The sequence below is a fragment of the Podarcis filfolensis genome (assembly GCF_964270895.1).
Source record: "Podarcis filfolensis genome assembly, chromosome: 1".
NCBI lineage: Eukaryota > Metazoa > Chordata > Lepidosauria > Squamata > Lacertidae > Podarcis > Podarcis filfolensis.
In genome coordinates this window covers 66,161,089-66,188,853 of record NC_139604.1, presented here as the reverse complement: position 1 = coordinate 66,188,853, position 27,765 = coordinate 66,161,089, and the positions used below count along the sequence as shown (strand labels likewise).

The 27,765-nt window shown below is 39.8% G+C and overlaps 1 protein-coding gene and 1 long non-coding RNA gene across 54 annotated transcripts in view; one reads left to right on the top strand and one right to left on the bottom strand.

Annotated features, from left to right (window-relative positions):
- Positions 1-27,765, top strand: part of LOC310751263 — a 96,408-nt gene that overhangs the window by 50,730 nt on the left and 17,913 nt on the right. The window contains exon 4 of one of the 4 annotated variants that reach the window (XR_014542439.1): positions 17,520-17,617. The exons of the other annotated variants lie outside the window; for them this stretch is intronic. This is a non-coding gene — a long non-coding RNA (uncharacterized lncRNA). The remainder of the gene's footprint in view (positions 1-17,519; positions 17,618-27,765) is intronic. 4 annotated transcript variants of the gene reach the window in all.
- SOX6 (SRY-box transcription factor 6) overlaps positions 5,110-27,765 on the bottom strand; it is a 443,885-nt gene continuing 421,229 nt past the window's right edge. For 30 of the 50 annotated variants that reach the window (XM_083589534.1, XM_083589547.1, XM_083589512.1 and 27 more), the window contains 3 exons: positions 21,698-21,931; positions 18,007-18,223; positions 5,110-14,123 (listed from right to left, as the gene is read on the bottom strand). In XM_083589534.1, coding sequence (XP_083445660.1) covers positions 13,820-14,123; positions 18,007-18,223; positions 21,698-21,931 — 755 coding nt within the window. In that variant the 3' untranslated portion in view covers positions 5,110-13,819. The remainder of the gene's footprint in view (positions 14,124-18,006; positions 18,224-21,697; positions 21,932-27,765) is intronic. The other 20 variants (XM_083589516.1, XM_083589524.1, XM_083589519.1 and 17 more) reach the window with 1 other exon arrangement.

The window sequence follows — 27,765 nt, the reverse complement described above, 5'->3', positions numbered from 1 at the left end:
AGTTTGGCCCTTTACTAGGAGTCATTCCTAAAAACTGGGGGAGGGGGGAAGCCAGGAGTGTAAGCTGATGAGCCAGTCTGTTGAACCAGCAGATCTAGCTTGCAAAGGACAAAGCTTGGGACCAAAGCTTGCTTGGTCCCAAGATGAGGTGTGTTGTCAGTGAGCCCTTTTTAATTCAAAATACACAGAAGCAGCAAGATGAGAAATACCATGGCTCCACATGTTCTTTTCTCTAAAGTTAAAATGGCCACCCCCCTCCCTCCCCTCATGAAGACACAATATATACAAATTGGGATTAGGATCGCTGTTATTCAGGTTTCTGCAACAAGCAGTGGACAATTTAAGATTAAAACCAAGTGCATCCAGCTGTAAGGAGTTGTTTGCTCTGCCTCCTTGAAAGCCAAATCTATCCTGATGCCTTGCTCTCAGTCAGTGCACCCATTGATCCATGCCTAGTATAATCTGCATTGCCAAATATGTGTCAAGGGGGCATTTGTGGGGTCCACACCACCTACACATAGCTGTCAACTTTTCCCTTTTCTTGCGAGGAATCCTATTCGGAATAAGGGAACTTCCCTTTAAAAAAGGGAAACGTTGACAGCTATGCACTTACACTGGGCAGCAACTTGTTGAGTAAAGCTTGAAATGCCCAAGGACAGTTTCCTACCCAAATCCTCTCAAGTTTGCTGGCAACATGTAGGGGGTTGGGAAATTGATCCAATGCACAAACTTCTGAAGAGGCCAGAAGGATAATGGCACTGTCTTATATAGACCAGCACCAGCCACCTTTGATTAGTTGCATGATTCAGAGATGGGTGAGATTTCTGAGTGTTCTGTGTCATGTGACATTCACTCCAGCCTCAAAATGGACAGGAGCAAATCAACCCATCTCTAGTGCCAAAGGAAAGGCATTTTACAGATGTGCTTCTGGCAATCCTACTGAGGCTTCTTTCACACTCATCTTGGGTTTTGCAAGCAAGCTTAAACACCATTCTAGAGGCTTTTACACTGTCTTGTCCAGTGAATAAAAATGTACTTAAGCAGTTCTTAATACAACTGACTATAAAAATTTCCTGACAGCAATTATTTTTTACATTGTCTGTCATCTCGGAGGTATTATATATTGTTGTGAGTTCTGGGTGCCCGATTTCCTTAAATTCCTGGATTTAGAAAGTGTCAGAATTTAATCAATGCTTGGAGAGTTAGCTTCCTGTGTTCAGGAGATCGTCTGAGAGATGGGCCATTAACAGAATAAGAGAGGGAGGTGAGGCATCAGCAAGGCATCCAGCAAATAGGTGGAAACCTGCCCTGAGTTCTGAGTTAGTTAGCAGAGACAAAGCAGCATTGAGTTTAGGGTTGCAGTTGGCGATGATGTAGGCTGGAGGAAAAACAGTTGTACTCCATAAAGCACAGCAAGCTGAACAGAGGGTCAGAGAGCCATGGCAGATTTCTGTTTGGATCCAAGGCCGCAGCCATGGGAGAGAGTGTTAATGTTATGAACCCCTCCATTGCAGGCTCAGGTTGAATATATGTGTAAATGAACCATAGTAGTGACAGTGGAACATTAGAAAAAAGGAACTTAAAATGACTTGGGACACCTTAAGGATTGCCTGCTCCTGTATGTAGAATGTAGATACCATTGCTGAATTAGGCTCAAGTGAACATCCACTTGGAGGCAGGGCCTTTTCAGAAGTAGCACCAATTAGTAATTAGCTAATTACTGAGGACCCCCTACTTTTGAAAATTTTGATAACTCTATGGTAGTTACCTGTGCAAAGCAATTTTTTGAAGAAAATGTGGGGTGGCCCCTAATAAGCAAATGATTTAGATCAGGCAAGGGGACCATAAAATTTGTGATATTACAACAAATTGCCAATCCCCAGACAGTAGGAAAAACTTGTCTCCATTGCTCCACTACAGCTGATTTTTTTAAAGCAATTATGTCCCTAACTTCCAAGTGCTCTATATGCAGAAGGGTTTTTATCTGAGAAAGTATTCAGACATGCTATTCCTTACTTGTAATCTGAGATGGTACATCTTAGCAAAACTTTGTGGCATATGGTTCTGCTGACTGAGGGATCTTGCAACTTCAAGACATAGGTAAAGGCTTGGTCAGGGCTTGATAAAAGTATTGGTGAAGACTGAGTAGAAAACAGCTAGAATTTTGTAATGTTGGTAATAGTAGTAATAGTAGTAGTATTTTTTATTTATTTAGTCCTCCTGTGCCCAAGTTTCATCTCTGGCTTAAAGAGATTAATTAGTTAAATACAGTACTTATTTGGACTGAATGTTTTATTCTTGCTGATTACCCAATAGGAACAACCAGCTTTTGACTTAATTAGGATTCTAACGCACATCAGTTTTCTCCCACCCCAAAATGTAGCGACATGGCTTCCCACAGAAAAGCCTTTTGCACTACAGTAGTACCTCGGGTTAAGAACTTAATTTGTTCTGGAGGTCCTTTCTTAACCTGAAACTGTTCTTAACCTTAGGTACCACTTTAGCTAATGGGGCCTCCCACTGCTGCTGCGCCGCCGCTGCTCAATTTCTGTTCTCATCCTGAAGCAAAGTTCTTAACTTGAGTAGTACTATTACTGGGTAAGTGGAGTCTGTAACCAGAAGCGTCTGTAACCTGAAGCATCTGTAACCCGAGGTACCATTGTAAATAGGCCTGGGTGATAGATTGATACATCGCCCTGGACCAGTATGAGGGGCAGACAACAATGGCGGCTTCACTCAGCAGTGAAACTGCCACCGCACTTGACACCCTCCAGCTGGCTCTGGAGGCAGAGGGACTCGGGAGCGGCAGTGATTTCACCAGCGATATACTGCTGAGTGAAGCCACCATCCCACTCTGCCCTCTTAATGGCAGAGGGATAAAAAAAGCTGCATCAGTGAGGCGCTGATACAGCTTGTTCCTTGCTCCGCTTCTTTAAACTGCTTGGCTGAGGAGGCAGTAGCAGGGTTGGGGCTCCGTGAAACTGCTCTGCTGAGGGGTGTGTGATTGCCGCTCCCCTCAATCGAGCAGTTAAGAGAGCCCCCAACCTGCTGCTGGCTCGTGAGAGCCAGTGGTGGGGTGAGGGCTCCATTAAAGTACTCCCACTCCCCTGCCTATAGCGGCCTCTGATGCTTCTCTGGCTTGCATGCAAGCTGGAGAAACAGCGGGGCTTCCTCAGCTGGGGGACAGGATGCCTTCTGAGGTGTTGGAGTTATTCAGCTGGGGGGTGGCGGCAACAGAAATCCTTTTCCACCCCCCAGCTGAGCAGATCAGCGAAGCCCCGATGCTCCTTGGCTCACACGTGAACCTGAGAGGCATTGGGACTCACTCACCGTGTAGGGCTGGGCCATATACCGGTATTTAGCTGCTGATATATCATGATGTTGAAAACAAGGTATCGCCCAGCGCTAGCACTAAGCTAAATCATCAGAGGGTGAGCTGTTGTGCTAATCATAGTGGCAATTTGCTTAGCTATTTTCCCCATTGGACTTTCAAGATGAGACATGAATCCCAAACTCATAAGGCAAGAGTTACTGAGAACCCTACCTACAAGCAGTGGGAAAGTCCTCTAAACTTGATAGTCCCTGCAAGCAGTTAGAAGATCTTTTCAGTTAAAAAGTAGAGAGCAAGGGAAAGAGATCCCTTACATTTTTTTTAATGATAAGCATATGAACCTGCCCCACGGAACAAGCCGCTTGCTCTCCCCCCCCCCTTTATCCCCCCCCCCCTTTGTACGTTTCCGAGCACAATTCAAAGTGTTGGTGCTGACCTTTAAAGCCCTAAACGGCCTCGGTCCAGTATACCTGAAGGAGCGTCTCCAGCCCCATCATTCTGCCCGGACGCTGAGGTCCAGCGCCGAGGGCCTTCTGGCGGTTCCCTCATTGCGAGAAGCAAAGCTACAGGGAACCAGGCAGAGGGCCTTCTCGGTAGTGGCGCCCGCCCTGTGGAACGCCCTTCCAGCAGATGTCAAAGCGATAAACAACTACCTGACATTCAGAAGACATCTTAAGGCAGCCCTGTTCAGGGAAGTTTTTAACGTGTGATATTTTATTGTATTTTTGGTTTTTATGGAAGCCGCCCAGAGTGGCTGGGGAGGCCCAGCCAGATGGGCGGGGTATAAATAATAAATTATTATTATTATTATTATTTATAAAGCATTTGATGGAAGTGATTTAGTATTCCTGTGTTTGCTTGGTTTCCAAGGATGATGCTGCTTTGCCTGTTTTTGTTTTGCTTTGCCTTGCCACTGCATGCACTTTTTCTTTTGAGAATGGAATGGTTATTTTTTCTGATGCCTTCATGGTTTTGAGCTTTTTAGTTTGGATGTTAGTAGTTGCTTAAAATATGGTTGATCTGATGGTTGCAAGCTGCTTCGGGGGCATCTTTGATGATGAAAAACTGGTATAAATAATTTAAATAAATAAAGGATAACGATTAACCATGTAATAACTATGTTTTGACCTTGGGCTTTTTATTTAAGTAGGTGTGTCAGTTGTGCTATATCATTTTAGACAATCATCATCCCTCCTACACTTGGTCTTAAAAAATAACTGGAGGAAGTGGGCTAAAATCTCCTGTCAGAATCGTCTACTATTATTATGGGACACCTGAATGTACTTCATTGTTTTCCCATGAGGACACAAAGAACTGCTAATAAAAATATTATATAGGGGTTATACTGTTTGGGCCAAAGGCAATATGGTGTTACTGTGCTCATATTTTCTGGTTCAGTTCGTTTGTCTAGTGAGGCTGTAAGAGAAATGAAAATGAAGGGGGTGACAAAGAGGTAACTTTTATTCTGTTCCATTCCTATTTGGTATTTCAAAATACCCATCTCATACAGGGTTACTTTACAAGCCTTTCCTGCTTACACATCACACACTACGACTTGAGCTTATCGAGCCAAAGTTCAAAAACCAAACTGCTGATGTGACATGAGAAAGCAATAAGTAGACTGACAATGAGCACGGAGGGAGGTGAGCCTGCTCAGAAGGAATTGGTCACTTGATCTACAGGGCCTTTTCTCACGAGCAGCTCCTTGGGATCTGAAGCGGACTGTTACGTATAGAAAGAACAGAATAGGCTGCACAGAAAAAGCCACACACATATCATAAAACAAAATTTATCTTTAATCTGTAAGTGTCAACAGCAGTACAAAAGATGGAGTGATGGTGAATAGATTAAGGGTAGAGAGGACAGTCTTGAGGTAAATGAGCATAAATAGGCAGTCTTATAGACACTCCCCTGAGGGGTCAGAACCCCTTATCATGGCATATGGTATCACCCAATGATGACATGTTTAACATATCAGGAAAGCACCTTGTGCAAAAAAAAAAAAAAAAGGAAGGAAAAAGGAAAAAAATCCCCTCAAATATGGTAAGGTGCCAACATACACCAGAATATACGATATAAAGACAGTCTTTTTTCAGTTTTGTCTTTTCCATTAATTTCTGAGGAGAGGAGAAGACTCTTAAAAGTACCACTGAAAAATTATTTAATATTTAATTTACCTCACGTCAATACTGCACAACAAAATCCAAGAAATCGGTTTATGCTATGAAGCAAAGCTAAGAATGATTCGTTCCCCCCCGCTTAAATTAAGAGCACAGATACTTTAAAAAAATCAACATCCTTAGCAAACTTTTTTCTTTTCTTTTTAAACTGCTTCAAGAGGAGAGTGTGAGAGAGATGTAATGGCAACCTTTTAAGTTCATTTAAAAACTTTACACTGGACTGTACAAGATTTATTTTGATAAACTATTTACATTTTCAGACTTTTAAAACATATTCAAAGCAGCAATAGACACTAGGGTTTGTTTGTTTTTTCTCTACATGCCCAAATAATTACCAGCCCTGGGCCCAGATAGGTACCTGCACTGTATATAGAATTTCTACACGGAAAACTTGCCAGTAAAAAAAAAAAAATGCTTGTGGGTGTAGAATCAGCAGCCCTAGCATCATAAGAGCCACACCCACAGTGTTGCTATAGGAACCAAAGCATAGTACCTTGACAAAGGGAGTCTCAGTTGTCCCCCAACAACTCTACACAAAAACTTTACACTTTGAAACAGCAGCTAGCATGTCAGTCCAGCATGTCAGTGAATTGTGCTGATTAAATTAACATAGAATACAATCTCACAATATACATCACAAACAAATTACAATGTCAGGAAAGAAAAGAGTTACAGTAAGATAAGTTATGTAGTAACAGCTTATAAGCTTGTCTTAACGTAATAAAAACATTTGTACATGGCAAATACAATAATGAAGGAACAGAAATACTAAAACATTCGGAAATTTGCTACAGGCTGATGAAGGGTACAAGGGAGGTGGGGGCAGGAAAAACAACCCTGTGCTTTTGAGAAAGCAAAACACAAATGACAAAGGAAGACAATACGGAGAATGCACACGAGCAGATCTGCAATGTGCAGCATAGAAACAGTTAAATATTTGCACATTCCCCAAACTTTTTTGAGAGCACCAAGGACCTCACTTGTGGTTTTTGAAGAAAGCAGAAGTTATAAAGCAAACTGTGTCACTAAGCTGCTTTATAACTTTCATATTGCCATAAATACCAATTGGAAACATTTTCCTTTCACACATATGCCCCAGACCCACCCTCCTCTTTGAAAACAATGAGTGAACTATCTCAGAATATCATTTTGTCAGCTCTTAAAACTTAAATCTTGGACAAGTTATTTAGAGGGAAGGTATGTAGTCTAATAGCATAAAACTGGATATAAAGAAAAAAGATACCAACCCACTTATGTAAATATTTTTTGTTTTGCGTTTTGCATTCTAACATGGAACTGTGGCATTACAGTATATCAAACATGTTGTCCAAGAACTGCAGAGAACAATGGTTGATAATAAAAGGAAATGGGGGGGCAGTGGGGGGAGGAGGTGGAAAGTAAGAGTTTGAGAAAAAGAGTAAGTGCCTTTTGTAAAAGAAAATCAAATGAGGTCACATGTTAGTCTTTAAACAGGACATGCTTAAGTGCCAACTTCAGCCTTCAAACACACATGCAAACGTCTAGGATCTGAGACTATTTTTTTAAATTGAAAATATGAAATACTCTATTATTACATTCTACCAGCTGCATTCTAGAGCAGTTGTTGGTACTGAAGATCCAGTCCAGATAGACACATAAAATTCTGCTCACCTTTAAACATATACCTAACTCTTTTGGACTTCGGTAGAATGGCTCGGTTGCTTTACGCTAAACTGGTGCCTGAGGCTAAGATCTTCATACCACCTCCTCTAAAGTAGCACCATGGGCTTTCATTGGGGCTACTCCAGAATGTGTGGCTTGAAGATTTCAGCATTAAGTGCTTTCCTGAATTGGAGCGTTGTAGCGTTTTCTTACTGGGAAGTTATTTTCAGTGAAGTAGAAAAAAATGTCAGGTTTTAATAAGACGAAGAGCAACATTAGGTACAGTAGGATATCATGCTTTAACTTTGTATTAGGGGATGCTTGCATTTACACAATCATTGTTTCATTTACACAGTCATTTAAACAATCACTGTTTTCAAGTTACCACTGTACATAACATGCACCCACCTATCGAGTTGTTCCCCTGCTGTAATAGCATCCCCCTCTTTACGCTGCCTCTTGCACACTGATTCTGGATCAGTTGGCAATCCCACAGCTTCCCCCAAATGACATATCTGGGTACCCTCATACATTTATGTGGGAGGGGGAGGGGGTTCAGCTCAGTGACAAAGCACATGTATTGCATGTATAAGGTCCCAGGTTCAAACCCTAGCATCTCCAGTTAAAAAGTGTCAGTTAGCAGGAAAAGCAGAAGACTGCCTGTTCCCCTAGAGAGCTGCTGTCCACAGCATAAGGATAGATGTTTAAGGCTACAACTTATTTTCTTAGAAATGGGCCCTTTGATCAGAGCTATTTTCCTCACTATAAACATAAACCCTGTGACATTGTGTTTTATTAAGACTTTAGTTTGTATTGGTTAAATATCAAGTCAATTTAACTATTTACTTTTTCAAACATGCCGATATTATTCCACACCAAACACAGATCCGAAGCGGTTTAGTGTTAACTGGCATCGCTTACAAAGGCCTTCCAGAGCATCATTTGTTCATGTGTGTATTTATTTACTTAGTTTGTCATTCACATTGACACATTTTTTACTATTCACATTGGTTGCTTTCAGACAAAATCTAAGAACTTCCATCAGATTCGCTTGGAATCAAGCTGCAAATTATGAAGCAAATTGAGCCCAAACTAAACTAGAAATCTGGCACTTAAGTAAACCAGTTCTTAAGCCAGTTGCTTTTTACAGTAACTCTAATTACGTGGGAGGAGGGAATGAAATATATCTGGGTGGTATATTTTGAGGAGATAAGCCATTCAGTGATGAATTATACTATTTCATTTACTTCTGAGGAATTTTATAGAACCACACTGGCAAAAGTGTAAGAGAATTAGCTGTTGCTTCAGCCTGCAACAACAGTGTCACATCATGGCTCCAATCAAGAGAAAGTTATGTTTCATTTAATAAATTCAGTGGGACTTGTCAGTTATAACCAACTTGCCCCGTTTATTTAAATGGGAATGTAAATGTCATTTACATCCTTTCACTTGGCTGAAGTAATAGGCTGTAGTGCTGCCCAAGAGGAATACACATTCCACATCCTATGTACTAATTTGCTGATGCAGCAGTCCTGAAGAGCAGACTATTAGGCTGTATCTCTCTGACTAGTATTTTATTAGTCCCAATAACTATGATGCTACTACCAGAGAGTGAAGACAATGAGGATTGTTATTCCATAGCAGGGGTGGGCAACCTCTGACCCTCTGGAGACTGCAATCCAACTCCCATCAGGGCTGGGGCTCATGGGAGTTGTAGTCTGGCAAAATTTTGAGGAACCACAGGGGTTCCTCACCCCTGTTCTATAAGCAGGTGAAATAGTTTGAAAGGTTAAGTGTTTATGAAATACAGGATTCCAATTTGAAGGAGGGCACAAGTGAGGCGACTTGCCATCCTTGCTACAGGTCCACAACACTGCTCTCGCACTGCAGGTGTAAATTCAGCATCTACATGAGGTACAGTGATTTGTCAGCATTTAATATGGACCAATGTACACTGATACAGAACAAAGTAAATACATAACTTATACTTCACTAGGTATCCATGAACAAAAAATAAAATTCTATTTCCTATGTTATATTTACACTTTAAGAAAAAACGAAGATGAGATGGTGACTAATCAAAAACTTTGTTTTGAGCTCCAATTAAGAATGGGGACAAATGTTTGTTTCCATATGATTGTCCTTCCTTGATTTTCTACTGACACTTTAGAGCCGATTTTGGCTAATAAATATAATACACTGTTTCTGCACTATTCAGAGTCAAATACATTTTTTTTTTACCCAAACTGACCAACAAAGTAGCTTTCTACCCTCTGCTGATTCATGAAGAGCCATTCATTGTCAAGAATGCACCTTTAAGATTTGGAGCATCAACACAGATGCAGGGCTGGAGCTAAAACAAAGTATTCATACATATAAGAATTTTGCATAAATAAATGAAATAACAAAGACATAAAAATGACTCAAATCCGGCAACTGTGAGGCAGGCCCACACGAGTCGAAACAGATGACTTTTGTTCATGTCGTTTTTGTACAACAGTTTCACATTAGTTAGAAGTGATAAAAAATACCATTTATATCCAGTGCTTATAACACTTACGAAATAACATCTGTGAGTGTGTGTTTTTGTACTATGAGCAAAATCAAGTTTCAGTCCTAAAGAACAGTCCTTTGTTCTCCGCCAGCCTGCAGAATATTATTTTGGCATGGTAATAAAATTTATAAAAAGATATTAACCCACTAAACTAAATGTTTGCCTTTGTGCAAAAATAATTACAGAAAATACAATGTTAGCAATACAGCATTCTACCTATGCAACAAAAAAACCATGAAGAAATGCAGAGAAAAGAAATGAATTGTAGGGTGGAGAGATTTATAACAGGAGAAACCTGTAGAAAATTAATAAATAGTCATTCTTTAGGGAAAATGAGTACCTCCGCTCCAAACTACATGTATTAGAACACTTCAAATTTCCAAACAATTTTAATAAGAAATGATTTTCTTTTAGTACCTTAATTAGGTAAAGAGGACGCTCACCAGCTAATGACACAGCAAGTGCTTTTAATATCTCGGCTAGAACAGTTTTATTGCTTCAGCTGTAGACATGGGAACACTTTTCAAATAAATAGTAAAGAAAGATAAGTTTATTTTGGATTTAAAAATGGCTGCCAAAGCTTGATGAGAGTATTATATGTCAGAATAGTATTTGATCTTGTAAACATAGCAGTCCCTATTTGCTTGTCTGGGTTAAATTGTCTATTTTAATATTGCAAAAGCTGACTACCTCCAGCAGTTGCTTCTGAAAGCTGTCAGGGCATTAGTTTTCTTTACTAGCCGTGCAAGGCCGTTGTATGATAGCATGCCAACACTCTGCACTGATATTGGTTATGTTTGTATGTCATGGTAAGCCACAAACCATGGTTTACTGTACACAAATGAAGCATGCTGGGCTTCCTCCTGTCTAGTGCTGCATGGGAAAAACTGACTATCTCTGCCTTAGAATAACATCCAAGCTCAAAAAACAAAACAAAACCATGATAGGAAAGCCAACAACAAACTGGCTTCACTTCTTGGTTTGTTCCAAGCACAACAAAACAAAATCTGTAGTTCAGCTGCACAAGCAAAGGAACATTGATGATTAAATTTATATACTGCTTAATGCCAAAAAAAGGATTCTGTTTCGAGCCAGAGATTATGGTTTGTTTCCTCTCAGTGCTAGCAGGGGGGAGCAAAGTACAAATGATTTGCTCTCGCATTGTAAGCCATGGCCATTATGTTGGTTCTATTAATGAAAAGCCTTTGAAGTCAAGGAAGTGAAAAATATATATAATGATCACAATCTAATGAAAAATCTAATTGTATGTAAGCTAGATGCTAGACATTGCTGGCTATGGAAAGGGAAAGAACGCCATCTGTCCTAGTCATAGAGTTGGAAGGGATCCTGAGGGTCATTCAGTCCAACCCCCTGCTCCATAAGCAAGGTTGTAGTTTTGGTTGCAACCCATGTTTTCAGAAGAATAGGTTCATGCCCACACATTTATTACATGCAGGTTTGGCCATCAAAGAAGGTGCAGAAATGTTTTTAGAAATCCTGGCACTCTTTCCCCTGAGCAAAGCTAGTAAGAGATGAGGCTACTCTTCTAGCCTTAAACATGGCATCTTTACACAAAGTGGAACTCTCAACACAACCCTGCTTCACAGAATTAATAGGCAGCATTTGCATGGTAGTGCTCCAGCTGGATTAGTAAATGATATCTGTGTGTCCAACACCACAGACCATTCATGTTGAGTTTTTGCTGGCATAGAGAAAATTGCACACAACTAGTTCAGTTCCTGGAGCGGTCACCACACAGATGTAATGGAAGCGTGGCTTCCACATCATGAACTATATGTATGGTTGGCTTTATTCTTAGGACACAAATATTTTGCCCCTATAAAATTGCCATATTTCTGGAGTATATTAAAGATATAATGAAGTAAACAAAATATTCAATAGTCTGGTTCAATATTAGTGGCCTGATTCTAAACATACATATTTATGAGATGGTGTAGTTTTCAGTAGAAAGTATTGAGGAGGAGAATAAATAGCTGAAACAGTAGACTCTGGCCTTGACCATGGGGCATAAAATTGATCAAGTTCAAAATTTGGGGGCAAACTGACTTCCATTAAGACCTAGATTATTAATTTGGGAATGTTTTGTTCCCACCTCCCCTTGCTTCTTTATATATTTAACAAAATTATATATCAGAAATGAAATAAATAATTATAATTTCTACAGCATCTTTGACCTGAAGGCTTGAGACAACTTCGCAAATATTGATCTGATATTGATACTATGATTGGAAAATAGCTTTTTTTTGTCTTGTCAGGCAAGACATGGAGCCCTCCAGATAGTTTTCTGCATGTTAGGCATGTATTTGTGCAACAATATGAAACCTACACATGTATAGTAAAACCATGTCAGTGAATGACAAAATAATAGGATGAGCTTGGAACTCTTTTTAGTTTTGTGAAACTAGCATTTGACACAGTTTATATGAGATAGTAAGATTTGTGTGGCTTTTCCTGTATAAAAATCATAGATGGGTATAGTAAATGGATCCTTTAGGTCGGCTATTGATATGGCAACATGTAGTGCAGTATTCGAAACTATGACAGCATTTAATTCAGAAACTCATGAGAAAGACTAGGTGAGATGTTGTATACTATGCAAAGTAAAGAGAACCTGAAAGGGATAATTTAGAACTGCTGTAGGGGAGCTTCAGGGCTTATGCAGACCCAGTTGGATTTTTGTTACTTTTTCCCCTTTGAACCACCATGGTAACAATGTCACATCACAAATTGCTTCTGAAACAACTTCCCTCAGTTTCAAATTTGGTTCATGCAAAGAGGTGGTGAATTTTGGTTCAGAAAACACAAGCCCTGTTGCTTTATGGAACTAACTGGGTGCTTCTTTGGCTCCTGGCCTAAAAGTATAAAACAGACACATAGCACATGCATACTACGCAAATACTGAAAGCATCTGCATCCCTTTGTATCATAGTGTTTTCCCAAATGTTTTCGACACATAGAAACATGATCTCCCATTTAAGCATATAGTTACCTTTCAGTATTAAGTTTCCTGCTATTTTAAGAAAACCACAGGTTTTTAGGGGGAAAGGGGCATTTTATAAAGAAGTCAACAACAAACTGAAAATAATGCAAACGCAACAGTACTTTAAAATTTCTTCTTTTTTTTTCAGTATGTGGACCCCTGACATTCTGGAATGAATACATTGTTAAGATAAAATGTAGTTAAGACTGAATGTAAGGGTTAAAAGCAAGGGGCAGTGAAAGGATTTGGAGTTGGCCGTACATTCTTAAGACAGGCCTGTCTGTAGCTGGTGATCGCTCTTTTGTGCTTACGTAATATTTTATACTGATGGTACATCAAGAGGCAGAAGCAATTGGGCAAGTGCATTGTGGAAATCATGTTCACTATTTTAAGAATATCCTGTCTCCAGATTCCTGAGTACTTTACCATTTTCTGGAAAAATTAGGCTTTTTTAAAAAGATATATAGATATTTTAAGATGCCAAAGGATTGTCTAAGACTTTACAGTGTCTCCCTTAAGACTTTTAAATGTTAAGATTAAAAAGTTATGAAAGTTTGGCACATCAGAAGGTCAGCTATACATGTGGAGAGAAAAAAATGGAATTTAGAGACCTTGTTTAAAAAAGATGAGCAAAGACACACTGATGCACATGAGGACTTGTTCTGTTTCATGATAGGAAATTTGCACTTTTTTTTGTTTCGTTTTTGTTTTCTAAAATAATTCAGAATAAAAACACATTCACAACCTGTAGGCTGGCACAGCATACCTGAGTGAGAATGTAAAACCCCCATTTAAAACAGTAACTTAAAACCTTTTTCTCAGCATCCAGGAGGAGAAAAAAAATATAGACAAAAAAGGAAAGACTTGTAAGACAGCTATTGATTTGTATAAGTTTTCAAGTCCCAATGTCTGATACTTAATGTCTTCACCTAAATTTTAAAAAAAGTTCATGAAAATTAGGGAACAATCTGTGTCACACATTAAGAAACATTTAAGACCATTCTGCAGATGTAACTGTAGGAGCCACACATGCATGCAGGCTCATTTAAGAACTTTTTGTTCAAAACAAAAACAAAAAAAAAAGTCAGAGTACTTTAATTCAGCAGACATCCTCAGTTGGCAGTGACAGCCTCATGGGCTTCATTTTCACTGCTATAGTCTGATTTGGGGTCATCCTCAAAGTCCTCATACATTTCCATCTCGTCTTCCCCATTAATCATTTCGTTTCCAGCAAGGCTCCCGCTGTCCGTCTTCATGCTGTAAGTGCTCTGAATGACAGGGATGCTGGGCTCAGGGCTAGCCGAGGTGCTGGAGCAATCAGATGTCATCTGAGGCGATGGTGTAGTAGTTGCCATAGTAATAGCACCAGGATAGACCACACCCGTCCCTGTGGTGATTGGAATCTGAGGCTGTTGCCTGCAGGAAAAGACAAACATGGGAAAGATTTCCTTCAGTTTGCATAAGAAGTGAGCGTCTGTCATTTTGACAGAAGGTGCAGCAGTCACCTTTCAGAAGGAGAACGCTGCTGGTTCAGGCTAAAGGCCCATCTAATCCTGCATGCTGTTCTCACAGTGGTCCAATTAGATGCCTACACCAAGTCTTTATGCAGGACCTGAGCACGACATCACTCTCCCTACTTGTGCTTCCCAGCAACTGATAGCCAGATGCATAATGCCTTTGCAGTGGAGTTAAATATAATCACTAATACCCAATATGCTCCTTGAATTTGTCTAATCTTTTAAAGTCCCCCAAGTTGGTGGCCGGCATTACATCTTGTGGGAAGTGAATTTGGTAGTGTCTTCCATGCTTCTGACTCTTGTGTCCCAACCCTAAAACACTGAATCATACTGATTTCATTGAGGACATGCTTCCTTGCAGATTATAATTAACAATGAACAAAAAGCTGGATAATAATTAAGTATATATTTTATTGATTATAAGTTATTTATAATAAATTTCCTCTCCAAATGGAAACCTTCAAAGTACTGAATAAAAACTGATGATTATTTCTATACTGCTTCCCAAAGCAATAAAGTCAAGCCTTTCTACATGCCTGACAATATGTTAAAAATTTACAAAATGTATAAAAGTAACTATCATTAAAACAAGACAATTGAAACAGCCAATATTACAGTGGAGAGACATAATTAATACACCCTCATCTAGTGATAAATAATTTCAAAAAGAGAAAGATAAGCCAAGTCATAATCAAACTGAGTTTGTGAATAAATTCTAGTTCTGTAGTTTCACACAGGAGCCTTTTCGTTAAGGTATGGTAACTGGCATTAGTTAGCAGTAGAGTGCTGAGAGACAGAAATGTTCTCTTGGTGGTTTGTGAATGCTGCTGTTTTCAATATTGGATTTATATCTATTTATTCTCTTGCAAGAAATGAACCACTTATCCTGTGCAAACAGGAGAAGGGCATTGCTGGCATATAACACACTGGAATACGTGCGGGGTAGTTTCCTAGTACAGTACAGTACAGGGGGGAAATTGCCTACACAGTATTTCAGGTTTGTCTAAGCACCATATAAGTTATCCGTGGGGTGGGAGGTGGTATTTATAGCTGTCTTTTTTTTTTTTAACAAAACCACTTAAATGTTTAATTTGGAAATAGTAATTTGGATTGGGGAACAGCACACAATTACTGAGTCTTAATTCAGCTGCATTTGAGAAGATCTCTTACATGCTACATCCTTTGAAACATAGAAGCCAAATAGAATAACATTAACATCAGATCTCATAAAAGTGCTTACTGCATATATTTCTGACACAGTGGTGTGGTTTTATTGCCTAATTCAAAATAGTAGTTCAAAAGCATTTAGAACACGTGTGCATTTTTTGTAAGCATAAATATTGGGAAGGCTTTTAAGATACAAATAATACAGTTTTCCACAGTATCTTAAAAAATACAAAATGAAAAATCTCACGAGCCCCTCGCACAGGGAGCAGGGCTCTGCCAACAACACACAACTTTGTCACCTGCCCCGCCCACCAGTGTGAATGAGCTTGAGGGTGGGCACCTGCAGGGGGAAAGTCTACTGACTCCAGCAAATTCCTTGTGCACGCATAATGACTTTGTAAAGAAAACTCTCTCCTTCCTCCCATCACCTTGTGTGCCTCCTGAACACGCACCCCTGAGTCTGTTTTGGAGGGGAACCCCCAAAGTAGATTTGGGGGAGAGAGGGGAAGTTCTGTTGCAGAATTGAAAACTTTCCCATTTATGCAATGACATTGTTGGGCACAACTCCCAGGCTATGTCTGAGCTGCTCAGCCCATCTCTACTCATGAAGCACCAGCTAGAAAGCGTGCCTTTCCTGGACTGGGCCAGGGCAAATCACAATGAATTTGATTCATCGGGTCTAGAAGTTCCAGGTCAAATGCCATAGTTGGGTGGTGGCTGATTAGGAGAGCAGGAAGTTGCCACTGGAACATGCTTTTCAAACACTGGTATATGATGCGAAAAGATGTGCAGAATGGTGATTCATAAATCTGGATGTTCACTTATCCAGCTCTTACTCAACTTCCTTGCCTCTCCCACATCATTTCCTATCAGATCCATTTACCTTTCAGTTCTTGTGTACTAGCTCCTTTAACTGCAGAAAGCCTCACCTCCTTATACCAGATCATCACACATGCACACATAAACATTTCCATGTGCAAGCACTGCTGCCCTTGTCCTGCACTAGTCAGAACCATTCTTATTCCCTTCTTCACCCTCAATAAGCTTTACTCTTTCACTGGATAATCTGGCTACAGTAGCAATGCCCTTAAGTAAAATAGGGTGTGTGGCTGATGGGTTGAATATCTGAAACTCAATTCCCAAATAGTTTCTTGGCTGCCTAAAGTCAGCCAACTATGTTTCAGGATAAGGTACATAGGCCTATTGCCTCATCATATTTCAAGATATCTAACCCTCATCGTATTTATGGATATCAAAAACTGATTTGGGCAGAAACCCGCACTGCTGCAGGCTATACCACAAAATAATTGACTGCAACGTGTGTCTTGCATGCCAAGCCAGAAACAAGGCACAGAACCAAGCAGTCAAGGTCAATTATCTGGTTGCGAAGCCCACAAGAAAAGAATAGTATTATGATTAGAGGACTGAACAGAACATTGTGAATTTAGAAGGGCTGGCAAGAGAAGCTGCTTTCTTAAATTGCCAGAAACCCCCGTGTGTGGCACCAAGCATCCAGCAATTTTGTTTGTGTGTTTATAAGACACTGGCAGAGATAAACCTATTGAGTGACAATTGTTCTAGTGAATGTCTGGCCTGAGACTGAAGATATATCACAGCACTGCATGCTGCTTAAAAGTCCAAGATGGCACATAAGAGATTAATTGATGCATATATTGAATGCATATATATGGTTTCATTCCTGGGACTCAGATGTTAGATCCGCCCACCCTGCAGCCCGAGAAATTCAAAGACAGTGCTGAATACAGCAGAGTCAAAAACATGGTGCTACAAACTGAAAAATACACGAGGGGTATGTCATACTTGCCCCCAGCTGCATACCCAGAGACTCAACACTCTGTATCAAGTGCATCCCCCTCTCCCACAAAGCTTAAGCAGATTGCAGCCCTTTTTCACTCCATATGCAAACAGTGGGCATCCTAGATTTGCATGGGGTTATGGAAGAAAAGGCTGCAATGTGGAAAACTTGGGGTGGGGGATAATTGTATATTCTTTACTCATTTTAATGGTGTAGTACAACTATTAAATGAATTTCCAGTGTCATGTTGGTGCTTCTGTTCAGTAACTGACTACTCATATGGCCACTACTGCTTCTGCCCTCACTCCGCAGGCAAAAGAGAAAATGATGTGCGTGTACTGAGTCTGGATTCCAGGAAATGTTAATAATGGACGTCCTTCTTTGTAAGGGGAAGATTTAACTTTGCTGCAGTAAGTCCCAGCTTCAGCAGCAACAAACTACTTGTAAAAGTGGGTAATGGAATAAATTTAAAGGGAAGGGGTTTGTTTTACACTTTTTCCAAGGACATTTTCACACTATTTTGCTTTATCAGCTTTAGGGAGAAGGTCGGGGGTGGGGTTGATACCTGTTTAAAATCAAAGAAAAAGCCAATAGTTCCCAGCTAATGGATTTGTAGGAGTCTTGTGGGTAGGTTACCAGATGGCTGTCAAAGACAGGGAACCACCATAGACTAAAAAGAGTTTAAATATTTGGGTCACGGGCTATGATTAATAAGTGAATCTTAAACAAGAGTCCCAATCTCACAGGAAGTAAAACTATATAGCAACTGCTGGATTTGACACGTAAACCTTCCACCTACCCTACAGTAAAAAATTGTCTCATCTCCTGCCTTCGAGATCTCATCAGTTGTTTATATTCTCCAATACGCAGTTTCTTGCCGTCGACAATGCAGGTGCGTTTTGGTCTGGGTTTATATTTGTAATTAGGATACTTCTCTAGGTGGATTTTACTTAGCCGTGCTTGCTCTTCATAGTAAGGTTGTTTCTCTTGGTTTGACATAGATTTCCAGCGGGAGCCTGCACAGAAAAAGATATTAGTGAGCTCTAAGTTTATTTGTCAGATAATTCCACTTAACGCTCATTTCTGCCACAGTTCACCTTTCAATGCATCAAGCAAGCCATCTCAGTTGACATTAAGAGAGCCTCTCCTCCTACTAGAGGGGAGGAGTTGTGAGCGGGAGCCGGTTCCTGTATTCGGCCTCCTGCGTGAGTTATTAGGTTAATTGGGCTGGCTTGGGGGCGGGGTTTAGTCACATTTGAACGGCCGCTTCCTGAATTCGTCGGATCACCCGCCCACCTCTCTTTAGGTCATATCTATGCTTTTGACCTTGCTATGGACTTTGGTTGGTTGCCCAGGGGGCCTGGTAGGAATTTTTATCCATTTGGCAAATTGACACCAGCCTCTTGGTTTTTCGCCTACCTCGTAACAAATCGTCACAACTTTTCAGGTATTGGCTGTTAGGCATTGGAATAAGTGTGGTGTGTTGGAGGGCAGGTTGTGGCCATCACGTACCCCTCCCCTTGTTGGGTATTCCATTAAAGGAATCCGGCGGTCATGGATCCTGTCACCTACCCTGCTGGTGGACAGGGCCATGACACGACCTCCAGTGACATCAGAGGAAGCTTTCAGTTGTATTTGCATCAACAAGCTCCTCCCACTGGTTGTTAACTCTCGAATGACTCCTTGCCGTGCGGGGTGGAGTCATGTATAGATTGTTTGATCCAATGCTTTAGCCAATACCACTCACATGCTGTAACCAATAAAGTTGTGGCCTTCTTTAGCCCATTAACCTGTGTCTTACTTATCTCTAAGTGGGCGGTGGGTCCTCGACTCACAATTTGAAATCTACTTTTAAAGTGAGTGGTATGCTTAGTTCTGCAGTATTCTTAGTCTTCAGACATTTCCCTAATATTCTATAAAGAGATTTTGCTTGACAAACGTTTGTAAGTGTACTGTTGGAGAACTGGCCCCATTCACATTAAGGTTTCACTGTTTTTTGTATTATTATTTTTGTTCACTCTTTCAATCAATCCAGGATTCTGTATTTGAAACTATAGTGAGTTCTTCACCTATTATTTGAACAAAAATCATTGATTCATGTATACATTGGTAGTTATTTCATTAAGAAACACTACCTGATTTTAAAAAAAAACTGAATTACTAGCATACTCCCAATGGATTCTGTGCCTTTCTCAAACACCATATGGCAAACTGATTTTGAAACAAAGGGAACTTTAAACAGCAGTTTGAGATATGATAAGTCTGTGGCTTAAAAAGAAAAAACTGGCACAAATCCCACTGGACACACTCAAGCTCTTGGGCACCCTGAAAGTGGATCCTTGAATCTCAGTTATATTACTAGAATCATGTTTCGTCATAACCTTTCTACTGATCTTAAAAAATAAAAAATTACCTTACTCATGCATAATTTCCCCAGCAAGAATTTGGCTTGTAAATTCATTATAATGAAACCATGACCTGAAATTTAGCAAAACTAGCTTATTCACAAAACTGGAAATGACCCTCTAACCATCTTAGTGTCCTTAATTTTGATGCCCTTTACTATAACTTTAGTTTATTATCAGCTCCTTGACCCTTGCAAATCCTATTAAACATTATAATTATCCAGCCAGATGCAATACATACACTGAGCTGTATTTGAAAGAAAGCGGAAAGTACATTCGCAATGCTCTTCACTACTTTAATTAATATAAACATTCAGCACAAACTGCACTAATAAAAGACAAAAATATATATAACAGTTTACATAGAAAGAAGAAAAGTATTCAGGTCTGTTGTATTGTTTATAGAGAGCTACCTAAACAGTGAAGAAAGAAGGGTGGTTTTGTGTTGGGGGGGATTAAAAAGGAGCTTTCAGATGGTTAAAATGATTACAGCTGTGGTAAACGTGGGTGGAAGCTATTCTTTTACCACGAGCTTTTATACATCAACAAATGGAAAAGTTGTATAAATATTATCCAGAGTCAGCAATACTCTGTTGTCAGTTCTAATATTTCAGGCTTCTTTTTTGTCATTGTCCTGGAAAATGTGCGGAGATATTATATGTAAATTGACACTCTCTCTCTCTCTCTCTCTCTCTCTCTCTCTCTCTGTGTGTGTGTGTGTGTGTGTGTGTGTGTGTGGTAGTAGCAGGGGAAGTCCTGGCAGGTTTTACCCCTCTTTAAAAAACATACGATTGCTGGCACTTCTGAAATATTTATACTGAATGTTTACATTTTAATGAATACTGTTACTATACTTGTAATGGGGGGGGGGGGTTGTCAAAGAATACACACAAATAATATAGATTCCATAGAGTTGCCAAGACTGGAACAGTGCAGGTTTTATACAAAACTGAGAGGCTATTCATATAACTTACTAAAATAGTAGACAAATATGAGAGCTTCTATGTAAAACACTGAAAGTTTAAGAACAGAGTTATATTTATTTCTAGATATATTTTTTTTACCTCTGAAAGGGGGGAAAAGCAAGTAAGAGAAATAGCTTTGTTATGTTGCAAGATAATGCACAAAGTATTGCAGGTGAGACCTGATCGTTACTGTTCTCTTTCTGAATTACATTTATAGACAAATATCAGTTTAATTTTTTCCCTCATTCTCATGTATGTTTTTAATTCCTCTTTTGGGGCCTCCAATTCTTTGAAAAACCAACAGTTTTATTATTGGGAGACAAAGCCTGAGCACTGGCTAAATTTTACTTTTCTAGAGAATTAATTAAAATAAACTTGACGTTAACCTTTTTTTGTCAATACACTTTTGTTTATTTATTTTTTTACAATTAGTTCAATGAGTACCTAATGAACATTTAAATTCTATTAAACGTATTGACTACACAGTTTGAACATTTTACTCCCTGCCACGAAGACTTATATTTGCATGAGGTTAGAGATTTTCCCTACATAACAAAGTTACCAACTTTGTCTTGCAGAATTTCCTAATACACCATGAATTCTAATAAAGGCTTGCAATATAATACTGGCATAGTCCATGTATAAACTGAGTTCTTTAACTCGTATCGAAATCCAATGTTTTTTATTTAAATAAATCTCATCTTCATAAATTGCTGTAGTAGGCTTAAGCTTGAGTACCTCTCTGTGCAATCCTATATATATATCTGCTCAGAACTAAGCTCCACTGAGTTCAATGGGTCTTATTTCCTGTAAGCGTGCATAGACTTGCAGCCTTAGTTTTAAATTAATCAATGTAGTTTTTAATTAATCAGGACAATGAACATAGCAAATCTACGGAAAGGCAAAACATTCTAACAGCAAAGGACGTATAGGAGTTATTTGCTGTTCCATATCTAACTACTAGTGTTCCCTCCCATATTTGCAGTGTTCTGGAGTTCAGTAACTTGATTCAATCAACAAATCTAAGAAATTATTCCCTCTCACCATTCATAATCTGCATATAAAATTGCAAAGCAATTACCAGTTTTGATTGTGCTATTATTAATGATTTTGTACTTACCAAGGATTTTGCTAATATTGGAGTTGTGCATGTCAGGAAAAGCCTGAAGGATTTTTCTGCGTTCATCCTTTGCCCAAACCATGAAAGCATTCATTGGTCGTTTGATATGTGGCTCACTGCTACTTCGGCCCCGGGCGTCCCTGTAGACTCGAGCTTCAGCCACAGTGGCACCTCCTGTTGGCCAACAATAATACTGCTGTAGTTTAGCTGCAGAGCCATTCATTGCTTTACTTCCTGTAATATCAGAGCAGGAAGAAACAAGATGGATGCAAATATTATTACATTGTCTGGATGGTGGGGCTGCCACCTATGATGCCCTGTCCATTTCAAGTTCTCGTTTTCTGCTTTCAGATCTATGACACAAAGCACTTACGAATTCATTTATTTGAGTTCATTCATGCTATTCATTATTCATTCTTGTAGGAGCCAATGAGAAACTTCAAAGACATATTAAATTTTGAGCCTTTAATTTCTATGCCCTAGATCAAGTGTGGGGAACCCTGAGGTCCTTGGACCAAATGTGGCCTGCCAGGCCTCTCTGCCTAGTTCTTAGAACTTTCCCCAGATCACCCCCTCACTGGCCATACTTTGTACTCCAGTGTTTTGCCCAGATGGAATGTGTAATTGGATTTTGATAATGCCTCTTGCTCATCTAGATGGACAATAAAATGAAGCATGTGAATGTGTTAAGAACTGGTCTATAATAAATTTGCCTTCGTTGTTCTATCCACTTTTACCTCTTGCCCTGCCCAGTGCATTTCTTCTGGGGGTATGTATACCCCTAAACATTTTATGAATCTAGGTTTGGCCTCATTGAGGGGCAGTATTTCAATATGAGTAGGAAAATGAGAGTACCCCTAAACATTTTTTTTAGATAAAAAGCACTGGTCCTGCCCACTAGTGGTATGTCGCCCTGGAAAAGCTGCCCAGAAGAGAATGTAGCTCTTGGTAGTGCTTTTCTTCTAGGAAAAAAAGCACTGATTCTTGATCTGAAAAAGATGCCTCACTCCTGCCTCAGATATACCTCTTAACAGGAAAGAAAATAGCAAACTGTTAAATGTATGGGAAGTAGGGCAAAGCCATGTTTTAATATGCCCATAATAAAAATGACCAGCTGACCAAAGCTCTCCCATCTTTTTTTTCCATGTGTAGTTCATCTAAATTAGTCTTTGCCCAAATGGTTTTAAAGTCACCCAGGATATTTGAATAACTAAAACTAGTGCACAGAAGCCTATTTTGTCAAGGCGGATACAATTCTTAATTCAGGTATCCTTCACTGAATAAATGTCTTTGAGGTGTTCCAAGTTCAAAGAATTAACACCAGTACTTGTGCTTCAAGCTGTCTGATCAAGCTTATGATACAACAAGAACTCAATTGTTTTCTACTATAGTGGACATCAAGGTCTTCTACGGATGGAGCCTAGTATGTTTTCATCAAGTACCTATCACATGTAGCCAAAGAATTCATGCAGGTTTACATGATAGATACATGTAATAACTGGAGCTATGGCATGCATCCAAGCTCTGAGGCTGGTGGCTTTGTGATCCTCAATTGAAATATTTGGACTCATTCTTGATATGCTTTTGAAAGATGGCTACATTTGCACAATAAAAAAAATGGCATGAATAATTTTTAAATTTGATGTGTGTCAAAACAACAAAGCATATCCCTCACATACAACGGTATTTCAGATCTCTCCCCTCCAATTCAAATACATATATGACAAATCCTCAATGCCTATGAAATGACAAAGCTTGATGAAATCTAAACTGCTATAAATCAGTAAAGCTCTGTTTACTTCACAGTGGACAGATGATTTACATCAGCTCAAGATCTGAATCTATATTTTAAATTATGCAGAATCCTAACTCTGCTAAATTGGTGTAAAAAAAGCCCCTGTACGTTAAGGTGCACAATAATTATTTTTGTTGTTTTGTGTAGGCAATTCATTTTTATGGATAAATTCTTAAGACAGAGGGTGCATAACTAATACGCTACCTTTTTGCCACTATGCCCACAGTACATTAATTTCATTTAAAATGCACTGACCATACAGGATAAATTGATTTCACTTTATAGGGTGTTGACAGCCATGTTTATTGTGCAGTGAAATGTAGTAGAGCTTCAAGCTGACAATATCCATCAACATAGGGCAATATGCTGACTGCTGGGCCAGATGAAGACATACATTACCCTGGAAGCAAAACACTTATTTAGATGTGACACTGTCTTCTCCTGAGCATCACCAGGGTAATTTATGAAGCCCTCAATATCATTACTTTAGAACTGACACCAGTTCTGCAATTGCACGCAGATAAAAGATGACAGGTCTGCTGTGAATGCCACATGTAAAAGTACTTTAATAGTGGTCTAAGTTTAACTACTCTGCCATGGCTGTTCAGCATTTACTAGCTGTAACTATTACTGCAGCATCTCCATCATAAAACCAAGTAGATTGAAGTGTACTTGGCACCTAATCCAAAATCAATAGGGTCAAACTGGAGTCTTGCTACAAGGTTCAGTAGGTTTTAGACTGAGCTTAGCATAGTTTATTTCAAAATATCGCAGTTCTAATGAGGATTGTCCTCTTAGTATGTTTTTTGTTACTTTATGGTTGTGAAGCCACAGAAATGCTGGTGCACTTTTACTTTTACATTCTTAATTCTGCAATAAGAATGGCTGAATAATTAAAGTATGTACAGCTGATATACCTGTGACCTTCTACACCTGTAGCTGGGTTTCCTTGTAATGGATGTGAGTGTGTGTGTGTGTGTGCGCGCACACACACACGTAAGGATTTAAGTGGGTCCTTAACTACCAAGCACAAGGGCCTTTGAATTGTTGGAAAGTTCAATTAGTACAAAATGCATTTGGCAGGTCACTAATATTGTGAGTTGTTATATGAGTCACATGCTTGGAGCACATGATCTCCCTTTGCAAGTCTTTAAGGGCAAGGAAGAAATCTAGCAAATTTTCAATTGTAGAAGCAAATCTGCATTGTGAAAGAAAGAAGTTTTCCCCAGTAAATGCCAGATCCTGAAAATTACTTTAATAAACCCATTTCCTTGCTATCCAAAATGAATAATAAAAATGCCACCTCTCCACAATTTTGCAGTCTGCAAATGGGCCTATGAAAGGGGGGCAAGGTACCAGTGCTATAACTAAGAGAGCTTTGCTGTCTGTCTGTTGGCCACCGGTCTCTTTCTGGGCTCAAGTATAAGTGGTGTGGATTACCTACAAAGCTCTAACAGGCTTGGAACCCACGCACTTGAAGAAACCCCATTTACTACAGAAGCCTATCCAAACTTACCAGTCATCCTCTGATGCTTTGCGTGCGTGCGCTCTCTCTCTCTCCACCTGAAGTTAGACTGGTGGTGACTGAGAAGAGGGCTTTTCAATTGTGCCTCATCTGTGGAATGCCCATCCCAAGGAAGCTCACCTGGCACAGACTTTTAAGTTATTTCCGTGCCAGGCAAAGAACCTTTTACATGTTCAGGCACCCCAGCATTTCATTGTTTTTTTCTGTCTGCTGAATGTTATGGTTTATTTTAATTGCCGTTTCTACTATTTTGTGAAGATTTCATATATTCATTGTTATTATTTTACTGTAGACCAGCTTGGTGGTTTTTAAGAACAAGCAGCACAAATGTTATAAAGAATAGTATTATCTTTATAACACAGGAAAAAGATGGGTTGGGAAAGATTCATCATAGAATTGTAGAGTTGAAAGGGACCCTGAAGGCCATCTTGTCCAACCCGTGCAATGCAAAAATCTCAGCTAAGGCATCCATGACAGATGGCCATCCAACCTCCACTTATAAACCCCCAAGGAAGGAGAGTCCACAACCTCCCCAGGGAGATCGTAAAATCTCTCACTGCCTCCATTTCTTCCCCTTCTATTTGCCAGGGGGTGAATGGACCAGTGGCCATGATCTTAGTTTCAGACCATATTTTGCGCTCTTCTCTTTCACCCTCATTAAAAGGTTCTTTAATTCCTGCTCACTTTCTGCCATCAAGGTTGTGTCATCTGCATATCTGAGGTTGTTGATATTTCTTCCGGCGATCTTAATTCCGGCTTGAGATTCATCCAGCCCAGCCTTTCGCATGATGAATTCTGCATATAAGTTAAATAAGCAGGGAGACAGCCTTGCCGTACTCCTTTCCCAATTTTGAACCAATCAGTTGTTCCATATCCAGTTCTAACTGTAGCTTCTTGTCCCACATAGAGATTTCTCAGGAGACAGATGAGGTGATCAGGCACTCCCATTTCTTTAAGAACTTGCCATAGTTTGCTGTGGTCGACACAGTCAAAGGCTTTTGCATAGTCAATGAAGCAGAGGTAGATGTCTTTCTGGAACTCTCTAGCTTTCTCCATAATCCAGCACATGTTTGCAATTTCATCTCTGGTTCCTCTGCCCCTTCAAAATCCAGCTTGCACTTCTGGGATTTCTCGGTCCACATACTGCTTAAGCCTGCCTTGTAGAATTTTAAGCATAACCTTGCTAGCGTGTGAAATGAGTGCAATTGTGCGGTAGTTGGAGCATTCTTTGGCACTGCCCTTCTTTGGGATTAGGATGTAGACTAACCTTCTCCAATCCTCTGGCCACTGCTGAGTTTTCCAAGCTTGCTGGCATATTGACTGTAGCACCTTAACAGCATCATCTTTTAAAATGTTAAATAGTTCAGCTGGAATATCATCACTTCCACTGGCCTTGTTATTAGCAGTGCTTTCTAAGGCCCATTTGACTTAGATAGATGTCTGGCTCAAGGTCAGCAACCACACTACCTGAGACATCCATATCTTTCTGGTATAATTCCTCTGTGTATTCTTGCCACCTCTTCTTGATGTCTTCTGCTTCTGTTAGGTCCTTACCACTTTTGTCCTTTATTATGGTAATCTTTGTACGAAATGTTCCTTTCATATTTCCAATTTTCTTGAACAGATCTCTGGTTTTTCCCATTCTGTTGTTTTCCTCTATTTCTTTGCATTGCTCGTTTAAGAAGGCCCCTCTTGTCTCTCCTTGCTATTTTTCAGAAATCTGCATTCAATTTCCTGTATCTTTCACTATCTCCCTCGCATTTTGCTTGCTTTTTTTTTTTTTTTTGCTTGCATTCTGCTAGAATAGCATTAGCTTTTTTTGCTGCTGCTTCACACTGTTGACTCATGTTAAGCTTGTGGTCCAGCAAGACTTTTTCATGCCACCACTATTAACAAATACCTCTCTATCCCAAACAGAAGAATGCAACCAGTCATTTTACAAAGTCTCATCTGAACCTTGTTTAGCTGTGCAATGTTGTTGTTGTTTTTTAAAGCAACAAATTACTGAATTCCCATCTGCTGCAGCTACATTGCCATGTTTAGTACAACTGATCTTAATATTTTTAAAATGGTTTCAGACTGATTTCAGCACTGGGTATTAAGGTTTAAAACAGGATCTAAAGGGACATGGAAAACAGCCCTTAAAAGTTGATCAAATTTCCCATCTCCCCACCCCACCCCACTCTGCCCATATTCACTTCTATCTGCTTAATGGCCAGAAATGTTAATTGAGCAAAGTTTCCCCAATCCAGCTTTGGGGCATCCTCTCTTCCCAGGGCCACAAAGCCCACACTGTTCAAGAGTGCCCCCTCACCTGAGAGTAAGAGCTGTCCAACAGTGGAATGGACTCCCTAGGAAGCTGGTGGACTTTGCTTCTTTGGAGGGATTAAAGCAGAAGTTGGATGGTCATCTGTCATGGATGCTTTAGTTGAGATTCCTGCATTGCACAGGGTTGGACTATGGGACTCTCAGAATACCTTCCAACTCTACAATCCTATGACCCTATGAAGAGGCAACACATGGGGTTGCAGAGGGAGGAAGAAACCCTGTTGAACAAGTGGCTCTCTATTTGTGGCTCCAATCAAAAGAATTTACTCAATAATGATTTTAATGCAAAATAAAGTGCTACTAGTATTAAAATTGTTTAAAAATGTTATCTTGGGCCACTCAATTGTTTATTTAGCTGCCAGCATCTGTCACGCCTTGTTCTGTCCTGTAATTCTCTACTGGGCATGGGTGAGAAAGGAC